This window comes from Harmonia axyridis, chromosome 4 (assembly GCF_914767665.1).
Source record: "Harmonia axyridis chromosome 4, icHarAxyr1.1, whole genome shotgun sequence".
Lineage (NCBI taxonomy): Eukaryota > Metazoa > Arthropoda > Insecta > Coleoptera > Coccinellidae > Harmonia > Harmonia axyridis.
The window spans coordinates 15,878,237-15,900,752 of record NC_059504.1 but is presented as its reverse complement, the minus strand read 5'-3'; the positions used below and the strand labels follow the sequence as shown (position 1 = coordinate 15,900,752).

The following is a 22,516-nucleotide window of genomic DNA, read 5'->3' as shown; positions in this document are numbered from 1 at the left end:
CTTTATTTTTCACATGGGAAATTTTATAGAATGCTAAGTAAAAAGTTACAGAGTACTTTGGGCAAACTACTGAAGTAACTAATTTCCAAGTGAAAAAGAATGGAACGGAGACGTATTTATGGATCATACCGAGTTTTATTCTCTATAGAATTCAATATTTTCTTCAAACCTCAAGTTTGAAAAGCGATTGCAGAACAGAGGGTTCATTTGGACCACACAAAATACAATCAATTCTCCTAACTCATACAAACATTAAACTTATAAAACCAACAACTTCTCTAAGAAGAAAAAGTCTTATGTTTTACCCCAAAATAACTCACCTAAATCATAATACCGACTCAAGAAACAACTCTTACAAATAAACTCAGTTCTGTCAATGACAACATGTTCAACAGAACACAACCAAGACAAATATATATTACCAAATATTCCAAACAAACATGTATCATCTACGGATCGAAAGAAATACTTGATATCAAACTGTCACCCGAACTTTCACCATCCACATCCGGCGATGCACCTTCACCATCAATAATCCTCCAAACACCTCCACATCTGACTTCTTTATCTAGATCCATGACTCTTCCTCCTCTTTAATTGCAACTGCTTGTACAGGGTCACGTCCACGATCGTAATTTACAGCTGAAACAATGCAGTAACACGGTGTACACGTACTTCGAGAATAAGTTCAGATCAAAGGCGGGACCGCTGGCAGGTTTCGATGGCCGCGATGTCTGTAAAAGGCTCGGACAGAGAGCAGGATCTGAGTCAGCTCCCAGCCCCAGGAGTACGTCTGGAGAAGGTACACTTCCAGCTCGATGAATATTTCCATGTAGGCATGGCGTCACTTGGTTCGGGATGTCATGGTTGGTTTTGACAGTGCTGGATGACAGGAGGCGGTGACGTTCGGTTGATGGTGTACGATGTGTGGTCTATGGTTTGAAGGCGTGGGTTCCGTTTTGAGTCATTTGGATCAGTTATTTAGTTTTGGGGGGCAGAATTGTTGTTTTCTGTGACCTTTCGCGCAAAACTACTTTGCAACTTTTCATTTAACATCTCGTCAAAATTGCAAAGTAGACAAAAGTGGTGTTGCACAAAATTTTTTTTTGTTGCACCAAAATAATTTGCAGCCTCTCTCAGGCTTTTCACTTCGCAATTTTCAATTTTGAATGTTCCTCTTAAATGTAATTTATTTGCAAAGGGAAGAGTACAAAGTGAAAACTCGCAAAGTAGTTTGGTATAACATTACTTCTCAAGTATATTCTTGATGAAATTTATCGAGTTGAATATGAGAAATGGATTAAATGAGTATGATTAAGAGTGAATCGATAAATTGCAACATTGATTATGTAACTTATCTCACTGAGAACACACCCGATAATAAAGGTGTCTTAAAATACTGGTGTGTTCACTCACTGGAAAAAATTCAAGATCCCACTGTCGACTTTTTTAGATATCAGCACTTTGGATTCGAAGGAGAATGGCCAAATTCCAGTTGATTTTCATTTAGCTTTTTGAAGTATAGCGTTTTCGTGGGGATTATTAAAACACTGATGGATGACAGACGAGAACTTTATTGTAGTACAGCACTTGGAAACATCCTTGAACACTCTACCAACTCAACTGGTCATCACCGCGTAACTTACTCCACTGAACTCTCCTTTTTCCAGTTTTATACCTGGGTTACAAACATAAAATCATATTTTACACCGTGAATTTCTTCTTCCTTTTCTTATTCTCTAAGTTGTATACCTGCGCAATGGTATCGTGGTAACTGCACACTCATTAGTATAAGGGAAGGATATTCCCTATTGTATCTTTCTGAGAACCTTATGAATGAGAAAGTTGTATGCACAAGTACCACGAAAGACCATTTTTACACTAATGCAGTTACACTTATCTTAGGTATTGTGACGACAAATTCGGCTAGACATTATGTCTGATTGCTTTTTGTCGCCACAGCTTTCTATAGAAATATTACTTATTTTATATAGTGTGGCCAATCTCAAGTTCGAGTCGTTTTGAATATTTTATAAAAAAAATTTTAAAAATAGTTATGAACACACCAATATTTCAAGGCATGTTATCTCGATAACACGTCACTCAATAAACCCTAGATAATTTTTACTGATTAGGCTCAGGATTTATTGAGTGGAGTTTTATATCCCATCATGAATGGTAGACATTAAAGGATTGTAAATTTGAAATAAGCAAACTAAAAGCTGAGTCTCCTCAAACCTCAGCTCTTATGGTCTTTTTTCATGAGAAACACTTCAGTTATTAGAAAGTTTCATCTTAATTGTAGACTTTAAAAGAAATTTATTCCGAACTTGATACATTTGGTCTTGACTTTCGTGAACATATCCAAATGTTATCTCAGACTGTTATTTCTGATGTCCTTGATCAACAAGCACACCTTACCCTCTCCCTATTCTTCTTTGAAACGTAAAACTTTCACCCTCGAGAAAAATACGGTACCAGAATACTCCCCTCCGGTACCCCATCACCTATCATCAGACGACGATCATGCTTTAATCGACAAGCCCCCTCAGCGATTCAGGTTTACATTAAACTCCAACTCCCGAGAAAAAAACGGTGCCAAGCACACTCCCCTGCGGCACACCGTCCTCGGTCACAAATCCCAACACCAAATAAAGCAGTGGCTGCCCTCGCGTGCCGAACCTACATCATCCGAAGCGCCCAGAGAGAAATCGAAGATGCCTGTCTGGATTCTGCGGACAAAACTGGAGGCCAATGCGTGCTGGCCACCACCGGAGCCATTAGCGTGCGTCGTACACCGTACCACCGATATATTAACATTGAGATGTTATCTAATTAAATGATTGTGCATTAAGCCATAGTATAATTCTTGTCGTTCGGGAAATTTATACACGGATTGAGTCAAAGGGATTTAAGGCCAATATAAATTATGTGTTAGTGAGGTTTAATTGCAAGCGGGTATACCGCGATACAAAATTATTTATTGCGAGACCGGGTGTTCCGGCAAAAGTTATACCTATCGTAAAGTTCATATCTCACTTTTGATGTTATTTTGAGGCGGTCACCGCTGCGTTGCCGCTCCTCAAGGATTTCGACACGCAGATCGTAAAGCTATAAATGGCCGTTTGGGGAAGGCCTCATTAGGCCGGTGTTTGATCGGGAGATTGCGCGCGAAATTTGGGGGTGCACACGGAGGTGAATTTATTCAATTAAGAAGTCCGGATTGTTGGTCGTTTCCAGGTTGGGAGGTAATGGTGAGATGTTATCTGGGTATGATAATTAGGGTGGGTTTTTGGATTGACGCAGAGGGCGACGACTTTAAGGGGTTATTTTTGGTTATTTTTATTCGGCTCTGCTATAGAAGTGTTATATCCAGGAGGGTATTGGTTCAGGTTGATGTTAGGCGAAAATGGGAAAGTTCTAATTTTGAGATAACTAAATTGGATTGTATGGAATTTTGTGGAAATGGTACATTGTGCATTTTGCATCCAAAGCAATAATTTGCCAGACGACAATCTAATGTTCTTATTTCCCATTTTTCTACGGAGTTGAAAGCATCTTCATTATGGTCACATTATTCCATGCTGAAAGCTGCAGTAACGACAAAAGGAGATGTTGGATATATTTGGCACGAAATCGTGGAGAAAGAACTACTCTAATCAATTAATCTTCAAATTGATTTAAATGAGATATGACTACTTCAAACTTAATAAAAAAAAATTTCAGGGTATTCGGAATCAATTCATTCATTACCTACGCAAGTAATTTTTGCGCCTGAAGCAATGAATATTTCGGCGCCCTTGTTGTAAACGCATCAATAAAAACATGACGTCCCTCATAACCAACACCCCCCATCCCAAAAAAAAAAAAAACGCTGATGAATAATGCCTAAGTTTTACTACCATATCTGATTCTCACATATACATGACACTGCGTACGATAGTAGAATGATAACCTATTATACCACAAGATAAAAATAGCGGTAGGGCATTCTTAAACAGTCTCAGAAAAAAACCTGTTCATCAGAGGTAGTTTTAAGTATAGACTAGACTTTCAAGACGTTCTTAATTATATCTGTTAAAAGCTGACTATATAATGAAATCAATTGAAATAAAAAGAATTTTATCGTTCCATACATCAAAATTGAGTGTAAACGAATAGAAGAGGATTTAGAGCTAGCTTCGGTAGAAATGTGCTTCTTAGATTGGCCAGGTATCTGTTGACCAAACTACTTTGCATCACTTCACTTTGCTCTTTTCATCCTCCAAATGAACAAACAAAATTGAAAAGGAAAGTCAAAGAACAGCTTCCGAATAGTATGGTTCAACAGGCCTCATCTCTCCTCGAAGCATTTTGTTGATTAACAGCACATATCAATCAGCAATGTATTACTTTTCCTGCCTAGGCAGCAAAGCAACGACTTTCCTGTCTAGGAAGCAAAATGAGTATTCTCAATGGTAATAAAACATTTGACATATTTTGACAACCAATTTTTTTTATCAGATATTTCATAAGTTGTCAAACTATAATAATCATTATGAACATATACATATATGGTAGCCAACAATTCAAACAATTGCGATTTATATCAAATTTTGTTATAATTTATCACTACAGAAAAAATATCTAGATTTCGGGAATTGTAATAATTTGCAAATAAAATATCCTACATGTATCATTATAAACAATCAAAGAAAAAATTATATGTTCAACTCGGCAGCAAAGTGGATTGACTGCCTTGGCTGAATTTCTAGCCACGGTACGCTCGGCTTTGAACTATCAGCCGCGGCAGTCAATCTACTACTCTGCTGCCTAGTAAAACAAATAACTATTGCAGTGTCTGCAAATGTCATCTGTATTTCTGTATCAATGCGGCAAGAATGTCTTGTCAGCATTTTCCAAGCTGCGTGAGTTTTTTTGTGAAGGTCCAAAGTAAATTCCACTTATCTTTTTGCTTGATCAAGTTCGAATATATTTCTCCAGACAGATCTTTGACTCCTGAACGCCAATTGATGTCTGTCTTACTGTCTTGTAATGTTTTTTTACAAGGCCACAGAAGGGTTAAGGTCCTGAATGTGTAACCCTTTTTGTTAGGAGCCGATGTTTGGGGTTTTTTATTCTACATATTGCTAAGAGCTAGGATCACCTATTCATTATCGTCTTTAGTTTTCATTCCACTTTCTGCTAGTGTTATGGTTTCATCCAACTGGAAATCATTCAATAAATTATCGATTATGGAAGGACTAAAACCATTGTTCGCTGCAATCTGTTTTATAATACTGAGTTCATTGTCAAAATTCTCTCATGTCATTGGTATTTCAATCAATTTATGCATAGTGCCATTATAAGCTGATGGTTTATGGGCTCATGGATGATGAGAAGTAAATTGGATGTTGCTATCTTTATGTGTGGGCTTGCGATATATTGCAAAATCAATAAAATTTGTTGGAATTAATAACGTGTTACGATTTTTTTCTGCGAATGCAATTCGATTGTTTCTTTCTTGGATAATATTACACGTATATTGATTATTGCTTCGTTCGAACAAAACTAATCAATTTATCGATGTAAAAGTCGGATGATTGATATAGCTGTTGAAGGATGCATATCGTGTAAGGGTGGAACGTCAAATCTTTCTGTAAGACCCTATGCAATCTAGTACTCACGCGTGTGATTGTGTATAGAACATCCATTGTTCCTAATAAAGGTTTGCTACAGAAAATGTAGTTCAAGGTTCAAACTTCACGAATATTTGCAGGTCCACCATTGTCAGATGTCATTCAAAATCGTCAAGATTCAGGTTAACGGTTTTCGAGTTTTTCCCAATTTTGTTGAGAACATATGTGGATTTATATATAAGTGGGTTTTATATTACACCGCTATCTTATGGTCTATTGTACCCTTCTTCAGAGGTGTTCTAGCTATAGTTGTCGTAGTCTAAGGCTCGCCCTCCAGTTCCAGTGTTTTAATGAGCTCCAGTAGCTTCAAGAAGTGGACTTGCTCACTTCTACAACTCTTTTGTCCAAAGCATTTTTTGCGTTGGCTGTCAAAAGTGAGGCACTCTGTCAGCAAGTGTTCCAGAGTTTCTTCCTCTTTCCCACAGAATCTGCACTCGTCGTTTTCTGCTAGACTCATTCTTATGAGGTGCTTCCTGAGACGGAAATGCCCTGTTAGGAATCCATTGAGGAAGTGTAGCATTCTTTTTCTTGTTGATATCCAGATAATTCTTAGATCTGGAAGTATTATAGTTTCGAAGTAACTTTTTGGAATGATTCGCCAGAGGGTTTCTCTTTTGGTTTTTACTTCTCCTGAAACTCTATTTTTGGCAAGTGTGTCTCTTCATTTGCTTTAATTCCTGAGTGACCGGGAACCCAGATCAAACAGACCTTGTTATTCTGGCCTATTTCTGTTTAAAACAAACAATGTGAATATCAGAAGGCAGGTGCTTCACCGAGGTCTCACAAAGTCTTCAGATATTTGTTGAAATCGTTCAGGAGCTTTTTGAGTTGAACTTCATTTCCAGAAATTTTGGTTATCGACATTGGATTATTTTGCACACTTGCTATGGAAAATTATTCAACCAGCTCTGGTTCAACTCATTGAGAAGAAATGATCATTTCCACAAAAAACATGCAACGTTGCCGCGCCTATCGAAAATGCAGAAAAATCAGGAAAATCTTGCAATTTGTTTTTAATGACTTTTTTGTGCTTATTTGTCCTCTGCATTCAGCTTGTATGTTTGACGTTCCACTGCCCTACCAAAATCAAGTAAACCCGCTTGACGCAGCTGCTCTATACCCGAATTCCTAAACTCCCGCCAGATCAACAACTTTTCAATATTTTTTTCTTTATAATTCGAAACAACCCGATATGACGGATCTGAATAATAAAAAAATTATGCTAATCCGTTCATTACCTCCGCTCAGCTGTGTCCCACCAGAGACCGTGACCAATCCTCTAATTCAATTAATGGGTCTGTATCATTCACCTCCACGTTGGTTATGACAAGCAAGAATCGGTATGACAAATAGGCGAATCAAGAAGTCGACTACGTCGATGGCGAAAACGAATGGGAACGTCTGTTGCTTGAAGGCCCGTAATCAGTCAGGACCGACCGAGGACAAGATAACGGTACGGGGGACGTCCGAGAAGAATCCTTCCCGAGACGTTGTCGATGTGGGAAGTTGAATAGTATTATTGAGCTTCATTGTACTTGGGGATTTTTATACAGTAATGCCAAATATTTTGATTATGACATTTTCTGGACAACTACGAGACAGGTCATTTGTCACCCCGCACAGAAAAATGATCGTAGACCCACAAATTTGCAATCACAAAATGTCCCCTTACCAAATTTGCTTGTATTATACTGACAATCTGGCAATGCCTATACTCAGGTGTTATAATAGTTGCATGGGGGGATGTTTGTAACTACAGGGGTTTTCCAATAAGGGGTTTCATGTTGATATAAAAAAGAAACGAGTATATATAATGAGAAATGGATATTGGTTTCCCCTTAAATATACTCCTCATTGTAAGAAGAAAGGTATGCCATTAACTGTGGGAAACGATATATATGAGCCAAATAGCCGTCACGGCTACGATTGCAGCACAATATTCTTTTCATGAATTTTTTCCTCACCAATTCGCACATTTGCGGCTATATGACGTCGATAACTTTACGAATTCCATCTTTAAAGTTTTGAATCGATTGTGGATCATGTGGCCTGTAAGAAAAAAGTCTGAATGCATTAAATCATAAGATCAAGGTGGCCAATTTTAATCACCTCTTTGAGAAATGACAAGGACAGCAAATTTTTCTTTCAGAATTGCGATTGCTTCTTTACTTGAGTGGTATTAGCGCCATCTTGTTGAAAATAAACGTCGTCTACATCCATATTTTCCAACGCTGACCATAAAAAATTATTAATCATAGCTCGGTAGCGCAATCCGTTCATCGCAACAGTTGCAATAGTACATTTTCGGATAAGTCCAATCACACCAACAACCAAAACATCGCACCAACCAGTGGCACGATGAAGATGAAGAGGCTCTTCAACAATCATTCTTGTATTTTCCGAACCCCAAATGCGACAATTCTTCTTAGTAACGTAGCCTCCGAGGTGACAATAGGCCTCATCACGGAATATGATTTTTCGATAATTTTGACTCAATCAGCGAAGATACGACATTGCTGGTGATCTACCAACTTGAGTTCTTATGCTAACTGAACTTGAAAAGCCATAAGAACTAACTATTTATGCGAATTACGACGTAATGTCATTTGTGGAAAGCCTAATTTTCAAGATCGGCGATGAATCGACAAACCTGTTTCAACAGCTCAAATGCTTCCACCAGTGTCACTTTTGCTGTCCGAGAAGGTGATTCACGACAATCTTAAAGTGCTTTAGTTGTTCGAACTGCCACTGCAAAATTTTCACCATTTTTGTTGTCAGTTTTAACAATTCCAATGCGTTGTTGAAGCATGTGTTATTTAGTTTTTAGTAATGGCGTGGTGTTTACCTTCCAAATGTCAAAAGATGACATCTGTGTTAATTGCCCAGGTAGCGGGCTATTCAAAATGAAACTTGTTATTGGAAAACACTTTATATCAATCATATTACAGATCATCCTGAAAAAAATGAAAGTCGTTTTCAAAAAATCTATTGTACAAGGAGTCAACCCTGTAAACAAAACAAACTGTGTTAGAATTAACGACCGGTCCGATTTTTAGATCTTTTATTTGATTGGTTGTTTTATTGGATTTGTTTCTGATCCAAATAGCAGAATAACCTATTGTTGCCTAGATATTGATGATGGACTATTTGTTAGATAGTTTATTTCCATCATCTTATGACGGAATGACAATTAAACTTGCCAAAGAAATTAACCACCTAACGTTTCTATACCTTGCCAGAGACCGTAACCTTGTTTCTAAGGGTCTCAGAGTAAAACTCCCAATAAGAGGCAGAAGAGCAGACAGAACCTCCAATAGAGCAAGATGATGGAAATAGCCCAATAAACTAGCAGAATAACTGTCGAAACAACAAATATTCAAGAAAAAAATTGACTGAAAAATGAAGGAATTCTAGAAAAAGTAGGATCAAACTCTTACAACAGTAGCAGATTCAAACGCGCGCAAACTGCCAGCATATTATTTTTCAAGACATCCAGTACTTTAAAAGATAAAGACAAATGAGCTCATTAAATGTATTCCTCTGACGCTTGACATATAGATGACCAAAAAAGAAGGAATTAATGAGACGTCACCTATGCATATCCCAAACAAAATTTGAAAAATTAGATTTCATCAGTCGCCAAGCAACACAATGAAAATTTCTCCCAACGAGAAAATGACACAATTTCTCTTCCAACCTCACCGATCACTCAACCTGGTCCCCCTCGTCCTCGTCGGAGGACCAGGGGGGTCAGGTTAAACAAACAGGACGTCAGTGATCTCGGGAACTCCTGGGGTGGGCCAATTATCTGTTCACGGGGAGCGACAGCACCCGATGGAGAATGGCTGGAATACCTTCTCCACGGGAGCCCGTTTCGAGCGCTGTGAGCCATGAGACAGCGAGCACCACTCGAAGATGACATCGGATACTTCGCTATCTAAAGGGGCCAGACACGATCGGATCTGCCGCGACGCGAGACATTCGAATTCTCAAGTTTTTAGTTGATGGTTTTACTTGGGAACTTTTTTCATTGAGAAAAAAGACTTTGACAAGTTATTTTCTTGATTTTGGGTTACTATGATATTGCTTTAATGGTCGCTGTTGATATGGATAACGGATTATCGAGTTTTTTTTTTATTTTTGAGCTCCCAACTGAAAAGGGAGCAGTAGAATTTTTAATCATACTTAACTGTCTTTCCATGAGCTCAAGCGACGCGACGTGCCGCAAGTTTTGATGATTGTTCAATGTCTGTTATTACTGCATTTTCGTTCATTTATACCTGACATCAATATTGTATATAACAGGCACGTAAATAAAAAGAAAAATAGTGGGTACGTTAAAAAATTATTACAGTTTGACTTTCGAAAATATTCCAAAAACTCACATCGATCTATGAAAATGTTTCAAATATTGAAGCTATATCAGGAAAATAGTTGATTGATCGATAGGAATAGTTTAAGATCTGATTAGAATTTTGTTTCTGTAGTGAAAAATTCAAGCAAAATTTTTGATTCTATATTTGATATTTTTTTATCCAATATATTTGGGATCAATCGACAGAACCAGAACTGTCGACCAAAAGGCAAATGATGTTCCTACTATGCGTTAAAACTTATAGATGCTAGTTTCGCCAACAATAGTGTTCATTGAGTTCAACTATAAGAAAAGCAATTCAACTGTATACTGTTCTTGAATAACAAAATGAAATTAACGAATTCTGTTGATTATTAATGTATAAATTATAATCGTAACGGATTTTATTCCAATGGACTTCCATTATTGCATTCATACTTTTTCAAATTTTGAAAATATTCAGTTCCAGTTGAAATCTCAAACTGATATTAGATTCTAAACCAATACATTTCTGATTGAGAATTAGATATCTAAATTATAATTTCCAAGTTTTTTCGAAAGCAATGGGGACCAATCTAATATGAAATATCTGACAAACTTACACCAACATCTATCAATATCAAAGACTTTGAAAAAGAACCTATCCTTACGTATACTGTCATATAATACAGTGTGGTCCAGATTTTAGTGCAATAACTTTGGCGTCGGATAGAATAACTTTTTTCTTGAAAAACTGTTCATATAATTATATAACCTAACAAGCATTGTTTTCGAGATACAGGGTGTTAAAATTTTAAAAAATTAGCCTTTTTCTTATAACTCTAGTATTATAATATTCATTGTTTAGTATTGAAGTCTAGATAACGTTATGTTTCGATTAAGGTGAGTGTCTCCTGCCAAAATTATCCAGTGGCATAGATATACGGGTGCGATGATTCTTTTCCTATTGAAAATCTAGACCAGTGTTTTCTTTTCAAGGGAACTATTTCTGAAATAAACAGAACTTCACTCAAAAAAACAAGATCTCTTGAATTTTTTTCATAGATTGTACTATTTTCGATATAATCGAGTACAAAGCAAACACTATACACGAAAATCTACAAAAATTAATTTTTCAAATAAAAAAAAAAAATTACAAAAATTGACGTAGTGCATTATACCTTACGCTTTCAGATAGCATTCCATTGAACATTTCAAATATAGGTAACATTTATGAGATACTTCATCAATAAAAATTTTTGTGAACTCGTGTTTATCCATCCTTAAAACAACAACAATTGTAGCGTCACTTAACCTACAATATCTTGATGCAGATGTATTTATATTCCGAAATTTTGATACGCATCTTTCGGAGTTTCATACTGACGAGAAGAACGTGATATAATTAGTAGTGGCGAAGCTTTATGTATTAGTGCCAGGTCCAGATATTATTTAGTTACGTGTTAAATAGAGTAAGATTCGGTAAAACTATCAATTTCACTTCCAAATACAGAACAAGAGTAACATCATACAAAACCGTTCATGTGCATCCTCCTTTACCGTCGATTCTTCTCTCTCCTCCGATCCACACATAACTAAATCCTTTCATTTAATTCTTTCATTTGTGTATGTGTTTATTGCCACCATCGCGCCGTAACCCGAGAGGATTACTGCAAATCACCAATGAAGCATTCATTTGGATAAGTTAATGGATGATATGTTTTCGTGTAATTCATATTCCAAGGCGCCTGTCTTTATTCAAATGAAGTCTTTTTTCGTTGGCATCCATGAGACGGCCGGATGCTGCAATTAATTGTTTTGTTTTGATGGAGTAAACGGGTTAGGAATCAACGTTGGCGATTTTGAGTCACGTCGTTGGTAGCACTGGAACTAGATACCTGAGGAGATAGGAGGTTATGAATCACTCTCTCAGATGTTCAAGACTCGCGTAGTTTTTCATGTGTATGACAACATGATGAAATTTCTGTGTCGAAATCGAGAATAAGAATAATTACAAGGTGTCTAGATATTATCAACTACTCACATTAGTTTATTTGATTAGGCAACCTTAGCCAGGCATTTTTTCACTAGCTAAGTTTCTGTAGGTCATTGACTATCAAAGAATGTTTTTTCGCTTTTACCAGTTTATTTTGTAATTGTCACTCCTTCTTTATATATTTCCCTTTGGCGTGAATGTTTAGTATGATCAGCTACAAACTTCATACTCCTCGGGTTGGTCTGGTGAAGCCTTTTTGGTATTGTCCTCACTAGGTCTTTCCATAATAATATTACCCTCAGGGATGCACAGAAGCTTTATGTTCGTCTATTTTCTGAAACCATTCAATTTGTTTTCGAAATGCTCAAAGATTACAAAACTAGAGAATCACGGCTTGATTGTATCTGGAAGAACCTTCAACATGATTATTGAAGACTTCCATCGACATTGAAATTCATACTTACTATAAGTGGAATATCACATTTAGTTTCATAAGAATTCTCTTTATGTCTCTCAAAAGCATCATTAACGAATACTTTTTTTCTTTCAGATCACCAAGCTGAAGATAGACAGCAACCCCTTCGCCAAAGGCTTCCGTGACTCATCCAGACTCACCGAATTCGAAAGGTACTGAACCACTTAAGCTCTTTCTTACCCCATTTTTAGTAGTTTCGTTTCCAGGGAAACCATGGAGTCCATGTTGGCCGAACAGCACTATCTACGATCTCCACTTCGTCCCTTCGCTGACTTGGATACGCACAACAACAACCTATCCTACGAAGAAAAAGCGTTGTTAGCAGCTAGATCTCAACTCTTCCTAAGAGCTGCAGCAGCCGCTGCTTCTCCTTATGGTTCCTTAATGGGTGGCTTGTATGGTGCTGGTGGGTCACAACCGTCTCCAATGCCTCCTGGTGTGTTGTGGAATCAGTGGGCTTGTCTTGGGCCATCTTTATTGGCTGCGCAGCATCAGAACCAGCTGAACATCTTGGCGGCGGCCAGCAGTTCAGGGATGACATCTCCTATATCTCCCATAGCTAGACCTTTAGCTCAGCATAGATACTCACCGTATGCGCAACCTTCAAGGTCTTCCCCTGATACTAGCTTAAGGGATGATAGGGATTCACCTAACAGTCCTTCTTAATAGGACTTATTATCGAGTTTGTGATATTTTCAGGCCAATTATATTTTTTCCAAATTATATAGGCACTGGCGATTCATGATTGGCCAGTTTTTATACAGATGTGGATGTTGGATAGTGAAAGGATATATATTTGGACAATTTGCTACCACTTGGAACAGTTATTCTCTTTGGATTAGTTTAATCCTTGATGGTTGTACCTCAACTCTATATTGTTTGTAAAGTGTATTGACCTTGAAAAATGAAAAGAATTGTATATAAACGCTTTAAATATGTATATAAAAAGTTGAATTCTCCCCCCCAAGTTATTCCATAACAATGTAAAGTGAATTTGTATATAGTCCTACTATAATTTATTATGAATCTAATAGAACGATTTATTTATAATTTAGAATTGTTTATTTGAAAGAATACAACATAACACTAATAAAAAAAATTATGTTATCCGGATTCAAAACCCAAACTAATCGATTAATTGCTCTAAGTATATACTATTCGTTGTACCTTTCCGAGAAATGCTGGAATGGAATCTTCCACACACATTCGAGGATGTGTTTAAAATGCATCTTTCAACGATGAAATTAAGCAGCATCATTTATATCCTTGACGATCTCAATGGGAAGATGAAAAAACCTAGTGTCGAATGAAACGACCGGCCTTTTTCTATGTTATTAATTGTACAAAAGTTTCTTCGACTGGCATCGTTGTTAATGACCGTGTCGAAGTTCCTTTAACTTATTGTAAATCTTTCAATAAAAGTCTATACTGATATAATTGTGTTTTTTTAAATAGGAGTGTGAATGGATAAAATATTCTAATCGATTTGTTATTTGTGAATAAAATATAAATCATTCACATACAATATATTTGACATAGAACGAGAAAACTGACAAAACAGGTATATTGGAATTGGAGAGCTCAAAAATTCATCTAAACACAACCAATACCAATATGTCAGGTGAAAAATCAGTGTTTAACCTTACTGGTCGTTGAGTAAGTCATTCAATATGTCCTAAAAGATAAAAAAAAAAGGTGAATAAAATTAGGCTCACAATAGAGTAACTATTTTCAAACTCATTTGGTTATTAAACTGATGGTCTAATAGAGTAAGTTATTGGTGGGCTTTGTATAATTGATCAGTGAAAAAAAAAGTGAGATTCAAAATAATATTCAATATGCACAGTGAATAGTTATACAAAAATGATCTTTTGAATTGATACTTATTATTTTTCGAATTTAATAATGGATCTTCCTTCTAACTCATCTTTTCAGCTTAGGAATAGAAATTTCTAATACTGTCAAGAAAAAAATTAGACCGCTCTGAAAATGTAATGATTGCATAATTCTCCCATTTGATTTAAAATTTGAAAGCATCTATATTATGGCCAAATTTTTGAAACGCCAGAATCATATAAATAAACAAAATATCAAAATTTTGTTCGATTAACATTTCAAGGCATTTATCGAGCAAACACCTGATCACATCACGTACGTTTTGTATCTAGGAATTTTGAAGTAACCTAAATATTAAAGTATAGGGTTTACTTTTTACGTGACCTTAATATTTGGTGTTGCTAGATCGTACCGTGGTGATGAATTATATAAACTGAATTTGAAATATATTGAAGAATTTGGATCTATCCCATAACGAAAAAAAAACAAGAAGATCATTCAATTTGAAATAAAATAAGCTCATATGACACATTATAAAAAATACCGTCAAGAAAATGTTGAAATTTGCCGCTTTTCCTTTGAATAAACAAGAAAAAGGTTCTAAACAAGTTATAGCAATACATCAGTTCAGAAAAAAATCGCAAATTTTCCTGATACATATGAATACACAGGACAGTCTTTTCGTCTTGTCTTCTACAAGAATGCTGGTTGTTGTGGAATGCTGGAGCAGATTTAATTGCTTTAAAGGGACATAGGGAATGGAAATTCTCAACGGCTGCTGAAGGATATACTTATGAATCTAACAAAAATAAATAGGACACAGCAGATAAAATATTTAAAGGGGGAAGTATCGCAGAAACATCTGTTACTACTATTATTACCGAAGAAGAAAACAGCCATATCGCTGACTATTCAGGTAATGTAATGGATAAATTTAGAGTGATTAGTGAGAAAGAGAATGACATTTCAGGTAGACTTCAACCTGAGTTTAATAATAATTGTTCAAACTGCTACATAATTATAAACATTCAAAAATGGATATAATGAGCATTCCTTATATAATTCTTACAATATATTCAAAAATTATAGGTAAATTCTTGATTCGAGTGGCTTTTAAGGGTGTTCAATACCTTGTTCATACCACTGCTATTTCAGTGCTAATTTCAGTACATTCCAATTCCAAAGTACAGGTCGGATTCATTTCATTTTTTGAGTGAACAATGACGTGATATAGTGAACTTGAAGATCCCGTCTCGATTTACAAAAAAAAATCGATAGTATTCCGCAAATCGAACTTTGAAATTGAACACTTTCTTTAAATGACTATTCAGCTTCAGAGAGACTTCTCATTTCAAGTAACTCATCCACAAATGTTCAGTGATATTATGTGTTTTGAATTGGTGCAAAATTTTTTTTAAAATTGCTTGATTTGCTCTAATTGTAGATGTTTTTCATATGGAATTATGCTTTTTGGAACGCCTCCCAAAGGTTTACGCCTTTTTGCAACATGAACGCCAATAGAATCTTGGACTGTATTTTATGGCTCGAGATGAATGACACTTTTATGATTTACGAGGGTAGGGTTTCTCTGGTTGGCTAAAATTGTGGACATTACTAGTTCATGTCAATATTGCAATGAGGATAGGGATAGATAGAAAACTTGTGATGAAATTATTGTTAGAATTACAAACGATACTGTTCCTAAAAATATATATGCTAGCTGATTTTATTCCAAATGATATCTAGAGAAATACATTTTGAGCGCTTAGTAGCATAAAGAAAATTTCAAAAGTCATAAAGAAATTAAGAGGAAAAAATGGTATCTGGATTTTTGCCGAAATATGGAAAATTATTAATATTTGAGAAATCTGAAAAAAAATTCTCAAAAAAAAAAATATCTACAATATTTATCGTTTTAATTTAACGCTAAAAATAGGCAATTCTTGATTAAGAAAATTTTCTCGTACTTCCTTCATTAATATTAACTTGAAAAAAATTTTAGTAAACATTTTTCGCTTCGTGAAGCCATTCTTGTATACATACCTCCTTGAAAATTTCATGTCATAAAAGTTTTAGAAATTGCAATATTTTTTTCAAAATAATTTTTTTCGTTAACAAAAAATGAAAAATTTATGTAATGCCATGTAAAGTGATGTGAGTTTTTTCTTTTTCATCATCATATACCGTTTCTCCATTAGCGAATGACATCTTTTAATCCAAAAAAAATCCGCTGTTTGTGTCTTGAATTTCAATAATATGAAATATTGAAATATTCCATTTTTTCATAAACAATTTATGAGCCTACGGTCATTTTTTTCTCGAGTTGATAGATGCCTTCGTTGATGAAGGAAGGATCATAACATATCAAATTGAAAAAAATTCACAACATTATATTTTTCGTTTCTTTAGATTTCTTAAATGTTGATAGTTTCCGAGATATCACTTCGTCACGATAGCCGTACTTTTCGAATTTTGTGACGGTTATGGTCTCCAACGATAGTGTTTGACTCACTGATGACGAATCCGTCCTCAAATTCGATTCTGGTCAGCCCGTCAGGCCGTCCTATACATGACAAATATATGATATGCAGCCCTTTCTCACTATCTATATATTCAATTTCAATGAATCTATAAATCAAACTAGAGCTTTATGAAACGTTATTTCTTAGAATATATAAGAAAAGATATTTGTAGACAATTCAATTTTGAAGGCATAACTTATTCCATTTATGAAAAGGAACTGTGTAATTAGTATATTTTCTATATGATGAGTACCTATATATTCGAATGGATGATACAAAAAATATTAGTTTAAGCTATTCGAAAAACGTGTGAATAACAGTGCATTTATTGTGATATTTTTTATATTACTATTATTTTATACCTCAATTATGGCGAAGCGCCCTTATTCATCAAGATTGCATAACGCGTAGGGCTTCCCCTTGCACACCAAAAAAAGTTCTTGAGATTTGTAAAATATTTTTTCTCCGATTGACAGCAAATATTAATTTTGCAGACACATATCAATCAGTAAAGCATTACTTTTCCTGCCTAGACAGCAAAGTAAGTAGTTTCATGAATAGGCATCATCAGAAATGATTAATGGAAATAAAACATTCCAAAAAGTTGTCAAACTATATTTATTATGGACATATACATTTCCATAGCAACCAACCATACCAACAATTGCAATTTGTATCAAATTTTATTTTAATTTATCACTACAAAATAAATGAAAAGATCGATATTCAAGCTAATATCGGATGAAAATAGTTATTTTCAAATAACAAATACTTTCAATAGTTATTTATTTTACTATAGGTAGCAAAGTAGTAGATAGATTGCCGCGGCTGATAGTTCATAGCCGAGTCATATTATAAAAAATACTAATACATGGCTGAGCGTATCGTGGCTGGGAATTCAGCTAAGGAAGTCAATCACTACTTTGTCGCCTAGTAAAACAAATTATTGTGTGAATTTTATTTGACAATAACCCTTTTCATCCGATTTCGATGAAACAAAGCTTGAATATTGAACTTAGATGAGCTGAATATATCTGTAAAAACCCAAAGTGACACCTGATAGACAAAACAAAATACAACTTTTCATTCCTATTCTGTTACCCTTTTCTTATTGCCCTCACTAATTTTTTTTACGACTTATAATACGTGTCAAATGTCAAATAATCATTATGAATTTCAGGAGAATATAAAAAATTCTCATCTAGATAAAGAGACCGACAACAATAACCTAATAAATCACATATCTTATATTCCTATAACAGTGTTGTGGCCTCCAAAGGCGCATAAAATGAGAACTCAAAAGCTTTTCGAATTTTTCATTCTACAAATCTCAATATGCAAATTTTTCTGATTTTCTCTGTGAAATCTTATAACCAGAGATGATCATATATTTTTTCTCAATTCTAATAAATTGCTATTTCTATTATCCATACTCAAAATGAGTCCATGACAGTGGTTCCTTGTAATTTCTGTCTTCACAATATTTTCAGCGATTTTCTTATTTAGTATTATATACCTAGACAGTGGCGTACCCAGACATAAGCCTTGGAGGAGGGATAAAGGAAAAAAAGATTCAAATTTTCCTTCTTTTGAAGAAGTTTTCCAAAGAATTCTGCTTACTCATAATAAGATTGTGATATATTATAAGGTTGTAACATATAATGGATATTCCTTCTGGGGGGTATATATCCCCCTTATCCCCCCCCCTAGGCTACGCCACTGTATCTTAACTGAACTGAATTTCTAAAGTTTACAGAAACACAAATTTACTCTTTGCTGGGCTTCATCGAGAGTTGAGATTTTATTAGGGGCAATAAATACCAAACAGGCGGTTCTTCAACTTGAATGGGTGTGCCAGGTACAAATCTACCAAAAATTTTCGGGTAGCTCCATCTAGCGGAATTGCAGTTTCAGCGCAAAGTAGTCTACAACCTTAAGAGTGAATATACCTATACAGTGTGGAAAAGCCAAATGGAATAAATTCATTATCTTGGTTACTGTTCATATTTATGGAAAATCCTGAAACATGTCAAATTTTGAATTGCAAGACAGATACAACCCCCAATTATACGCTTATACATCGTGTGAAAGGTCTCTTCATTCTCTTCTCAGAAATGTTTTTGATTTCAAGATCAAATCAAATTTAAATCAAGATTATTGCAAAAATTGAATTAGGTCAATTCCTACTGCGATGTTGAATACTGTTGGAGAAGAAGTTTTTATTTTAGGTTAGAATGTTGCTAAGGCGTTCTCGGTCAACACTTTGAATATCTACTGCATTAACATTCATAATTTTTTGCTACATTTCGTATTACATAGGTGTACCACTTTGCTTCCGCCGTTTTTTTCATAAATATTCGGTTTGGCCGTCGACGTGGGAGCATGGCTGGGATATCCCCATGTTTTTCTGCGCTTGGGAATATAGTAATTAACCCATTTTGCGTCTCCAGTCACAATTCGATGCAGAAAGCCCTTTCGTATTTGCCTTGCAAGCAGCTGTTCACAAGCAAACAAACGCCATTCAACATATCTCGGCTTCAACTCGTACGGCACCCAATTTCCTCGTTTGTGAATTATTCCCATGACTTTCAGGCGTTTTGAAATGAATTTTTCCGTCACTTCCAAATGACCTGCCAATTCTTGTTGTGTTTGACACGAGTCTTGATCATGTAATGCCTCCAATTCTGCATCTTAGAAAACCTTCTCTCTTCCACCGTCATGCTGGCCTTCGACGTCAAAATCACCGGTATTGAAGCGGTAAAACCATTATATAGCTATCTGAGAGCATTCGGTGAGCCTCAGCCGCAGATTCCTTGATATTAAAGCAGAAAATTGAAACCTAGATTTCGACTCTTAAGCTGACATGTTTTGTTCGAGAATAACTTTATGACGCAGAGACACAAATCGTCTAATATTTCGATAGTGTTATGTGAAAAAATACCTAAGCTTATTGTATGAAATCCACGATCTATTTCGACTACCACTTACCGCTACAGCAAAACGGCGCAAGAAAAGTTGTACACCTAATAGAAAAGCACTATTTGTGGCTTGACCAGAAAGTCATATTTTCAAAGTTAATAAAACTGTAGGTATATATTTTTTTTATTATCTTTCTTCATTTATTACAAACAACCTCACAAAATAAGAGATACCTTTCTGTCCAACCGTTGTTTTGCTTATAAAGGGTGTTTTTTTTAGAGCTATAGAACTTTAAATTGCTATAAAACAACGATGGATTATTCGATTGACATGAATTTTATTTATCCGCAAGATAATCTTGTGGCATTGAATTTTAAATATGATTTCTGGCATATGACCGCCACGGCTGGCTCGGATGTAGTCCAATCTGGACGTCCAATTTTCGAAGACTTTTTCCAACATTTGTGGCTGTATATCGGCAATAACACGGCGAATGTTGTCTTCCAAATGGTCAAGGGTTTGTGGCTTATCCGCATAGACCAATGACTTTACATAGCCCCCCAGAAAGTAGTCTAGTGGTGTTAAATCACAAGATCTTGGAGGCCAATTCACAGGTCCAAAACGTGAAATTAGGCGGTCACCAAACATGTCTTTCAATAAATCGATTGTGGCCCAAGCTGTGTGACATGTTGCGCCATCTTGTTGAAACCACAGCTCCTGGACATCATGGTTGTTCAATTTAGGAATGAAAAAGTTAGTAATCATGGCTCTATACCGATCACCATTGACTCTAACGTTCTGGCCATCATCGTTTTTGAAGAAGTACGGACCAATGATGCCACCAGCCCATGAAGCGCACCAAACAGTCAGTTTTTCTGGATGTAACGGTGTTTCGACATACACTTGAGGATTAGCTTCACTCCAAATGCGGCAGTTTTGGTTGTTGACGTAGCCATTCAACCAGAAGTCGCTAAACAAAATAAAATGGACGTAGTGCGCGATACGTATTCCGCACAGAACCATTATTTTTGAAATGAAATTGCACTATTTACAAGCGTTGTTCAGGCGTGAGTCTATTCATGATGAATTGCCAAACCAAACTGAGAATAAACCATTTGACAGCTGTCAAATCGGTCGCCATCTTGAACAGTAATGCCAACTGTAAGTTATATACCTCGAAAAAAAACACCCTTTACAAACCTCCAATACCTCACACCTAACCTTTTGATCTGTAGAAAAGAAAAAACAAATCCTATGTGAAACGGACCAAAAAGCACCATATTTTCGGAACAAGACCGTCCAATCGGCTTTCCCTGCATTTATCCAGAATCACGAGGTCGATTGCAACGTGTTCCAAGTCATTTAACGTGACAGAAGCCGATTGCCAAAGTCGAAGTGCTTAATTAGACCAACAAACTGATTACGAATTGCAGAGTGATTATCCTAATAAAGTCTTCGAAATGAACCACCAATGGAAAGGGACGGATTGATAATGAACACTGTTAATGGGTGTTAGTTGGGAAGGCAGGTCAGTGACGTCGCAGAGGGGGATTGGGAGTTTAAGTGCTTTGAATCCGCGAAAATGATGTAGTTTCTTTTGAGATGCTTCTGAGTAGAGATGTTCCTTTTTCCTTTTAATCTAGACTTCAGCACTAAAAAGTAATAATAATCCACGTGAATGACACATTCGTGATCTGGCCTAGAGACCATTACTGGATTCCTAGAACACCTCAATAACATAGAGGAGTCCATAAAATTCACGATGGAAAATTGAGGAAAATAACCAACTTCCATTCCTGGATGTGCTGGTACATAAACAGGAGGGAATTCCTCGAACCACGATATACAGGAAGCCAACTAACACAGGTCAATATCTTCACTTCGTGTCTTACCATAACCTCAACAAATTGGGAGTAGCCAGATGCTTCTATGACAGAGCAACTCAAGTATGTTCTAGTCTGAACGATAAGAAAGAAGAATTCGACAAAATCACAGAAATTCTCGAGAAGAACGCCTACCCCAAAAAGATACTAGAAATCGCCAGGACACCAAGGGAGAACACGGAGCCCCGACCAGAAACACAAACCGAATCAATAGAAACTATAACCACGGTCATCCCAAATGTAAAAGGGTTATCAGAAAAACTGAGAAGCTTTGGTAATAGATACGGTGTGAGAACAGCATTCCAAACTAAGAACACTGTCAGGGCTAATCTAACCAAGGTGCAGAAACCTGACAACGAAGATCAAACAACGAAAAATTGCATATACGAAATACCATGTGAGTGCGATAGATCTTACTTGGAGAGATCAAACGCCTCCTGAACATAAGAGTCAAAGAGCACCAAAAACTAGCTCGAAAAAATACTCTTTTTGGAAAGCCTTTTAGCTTGAAATGGAATTCCATCCAAGTGCCAAGAAGCAACAGAAGAAAACGAGTACAACTATCTCTATAATTTTTTTTTTCGGAGTAAGGAAATCTACGCCACTGTTTAACATCCTGTACTTTGGCAGATGCGAGTCATCATTACCTAATTGAATTATTCTCGATTAAGAGCATTAAATCAGTCATAAAACGTGTTTTTAGATGGACTTTTTTATATTCCGCATGACGTAGGTATACATCTACCTTTAATGCCAATTTTACAGTTATTGATTCTGAATAAATTTCGGAATTTCTGAGTGAAATCGATAACCTAGGAACTATAAATTTTCAGGGTATGTTGGTGGTCTGAATACGCCAGTTGAGTTCGTTAAT

The 22,516-nt window shown here is 36.0% G+C and overlaps 1 protein-coding gene across 3 annotated transcripts in view; it reads left to right on the top strand.

Moving 5' to 3' along the window:
- Positions 1 to 13,913, top strand: part of LOC123678103 (T-box transcription factor TBX20-like) — a 79,912-nt gene extending 65,999 nt beyond the window's left edge. The window contains exons 5-6 of one of the 3 annotated variants that reach the window (XM_045614908.1): positions 12,558 to 12,634; positions 12,689 to 13,913. In XM_045614908.1, the coding sequence (XP_045470864.1) occupies positions 12,558 to 12,634; positions 12,689 to 13,148 (537 nt within the window). In that variant the 3' untranslated portion in view covers positions 13,149 to 13,913. Of the gene's footprint in view, positions 1 to 12,557; positions 12,635 to 12,673 lie in introns of all 3 variants that reach the window. The other 2 variants (XM_045614907.1, XM_045614906.1) reach the window with 2 other exon arrangements.
- Positions 13,914 to 22,516: the final 8,603 nt, after the last annotated feature.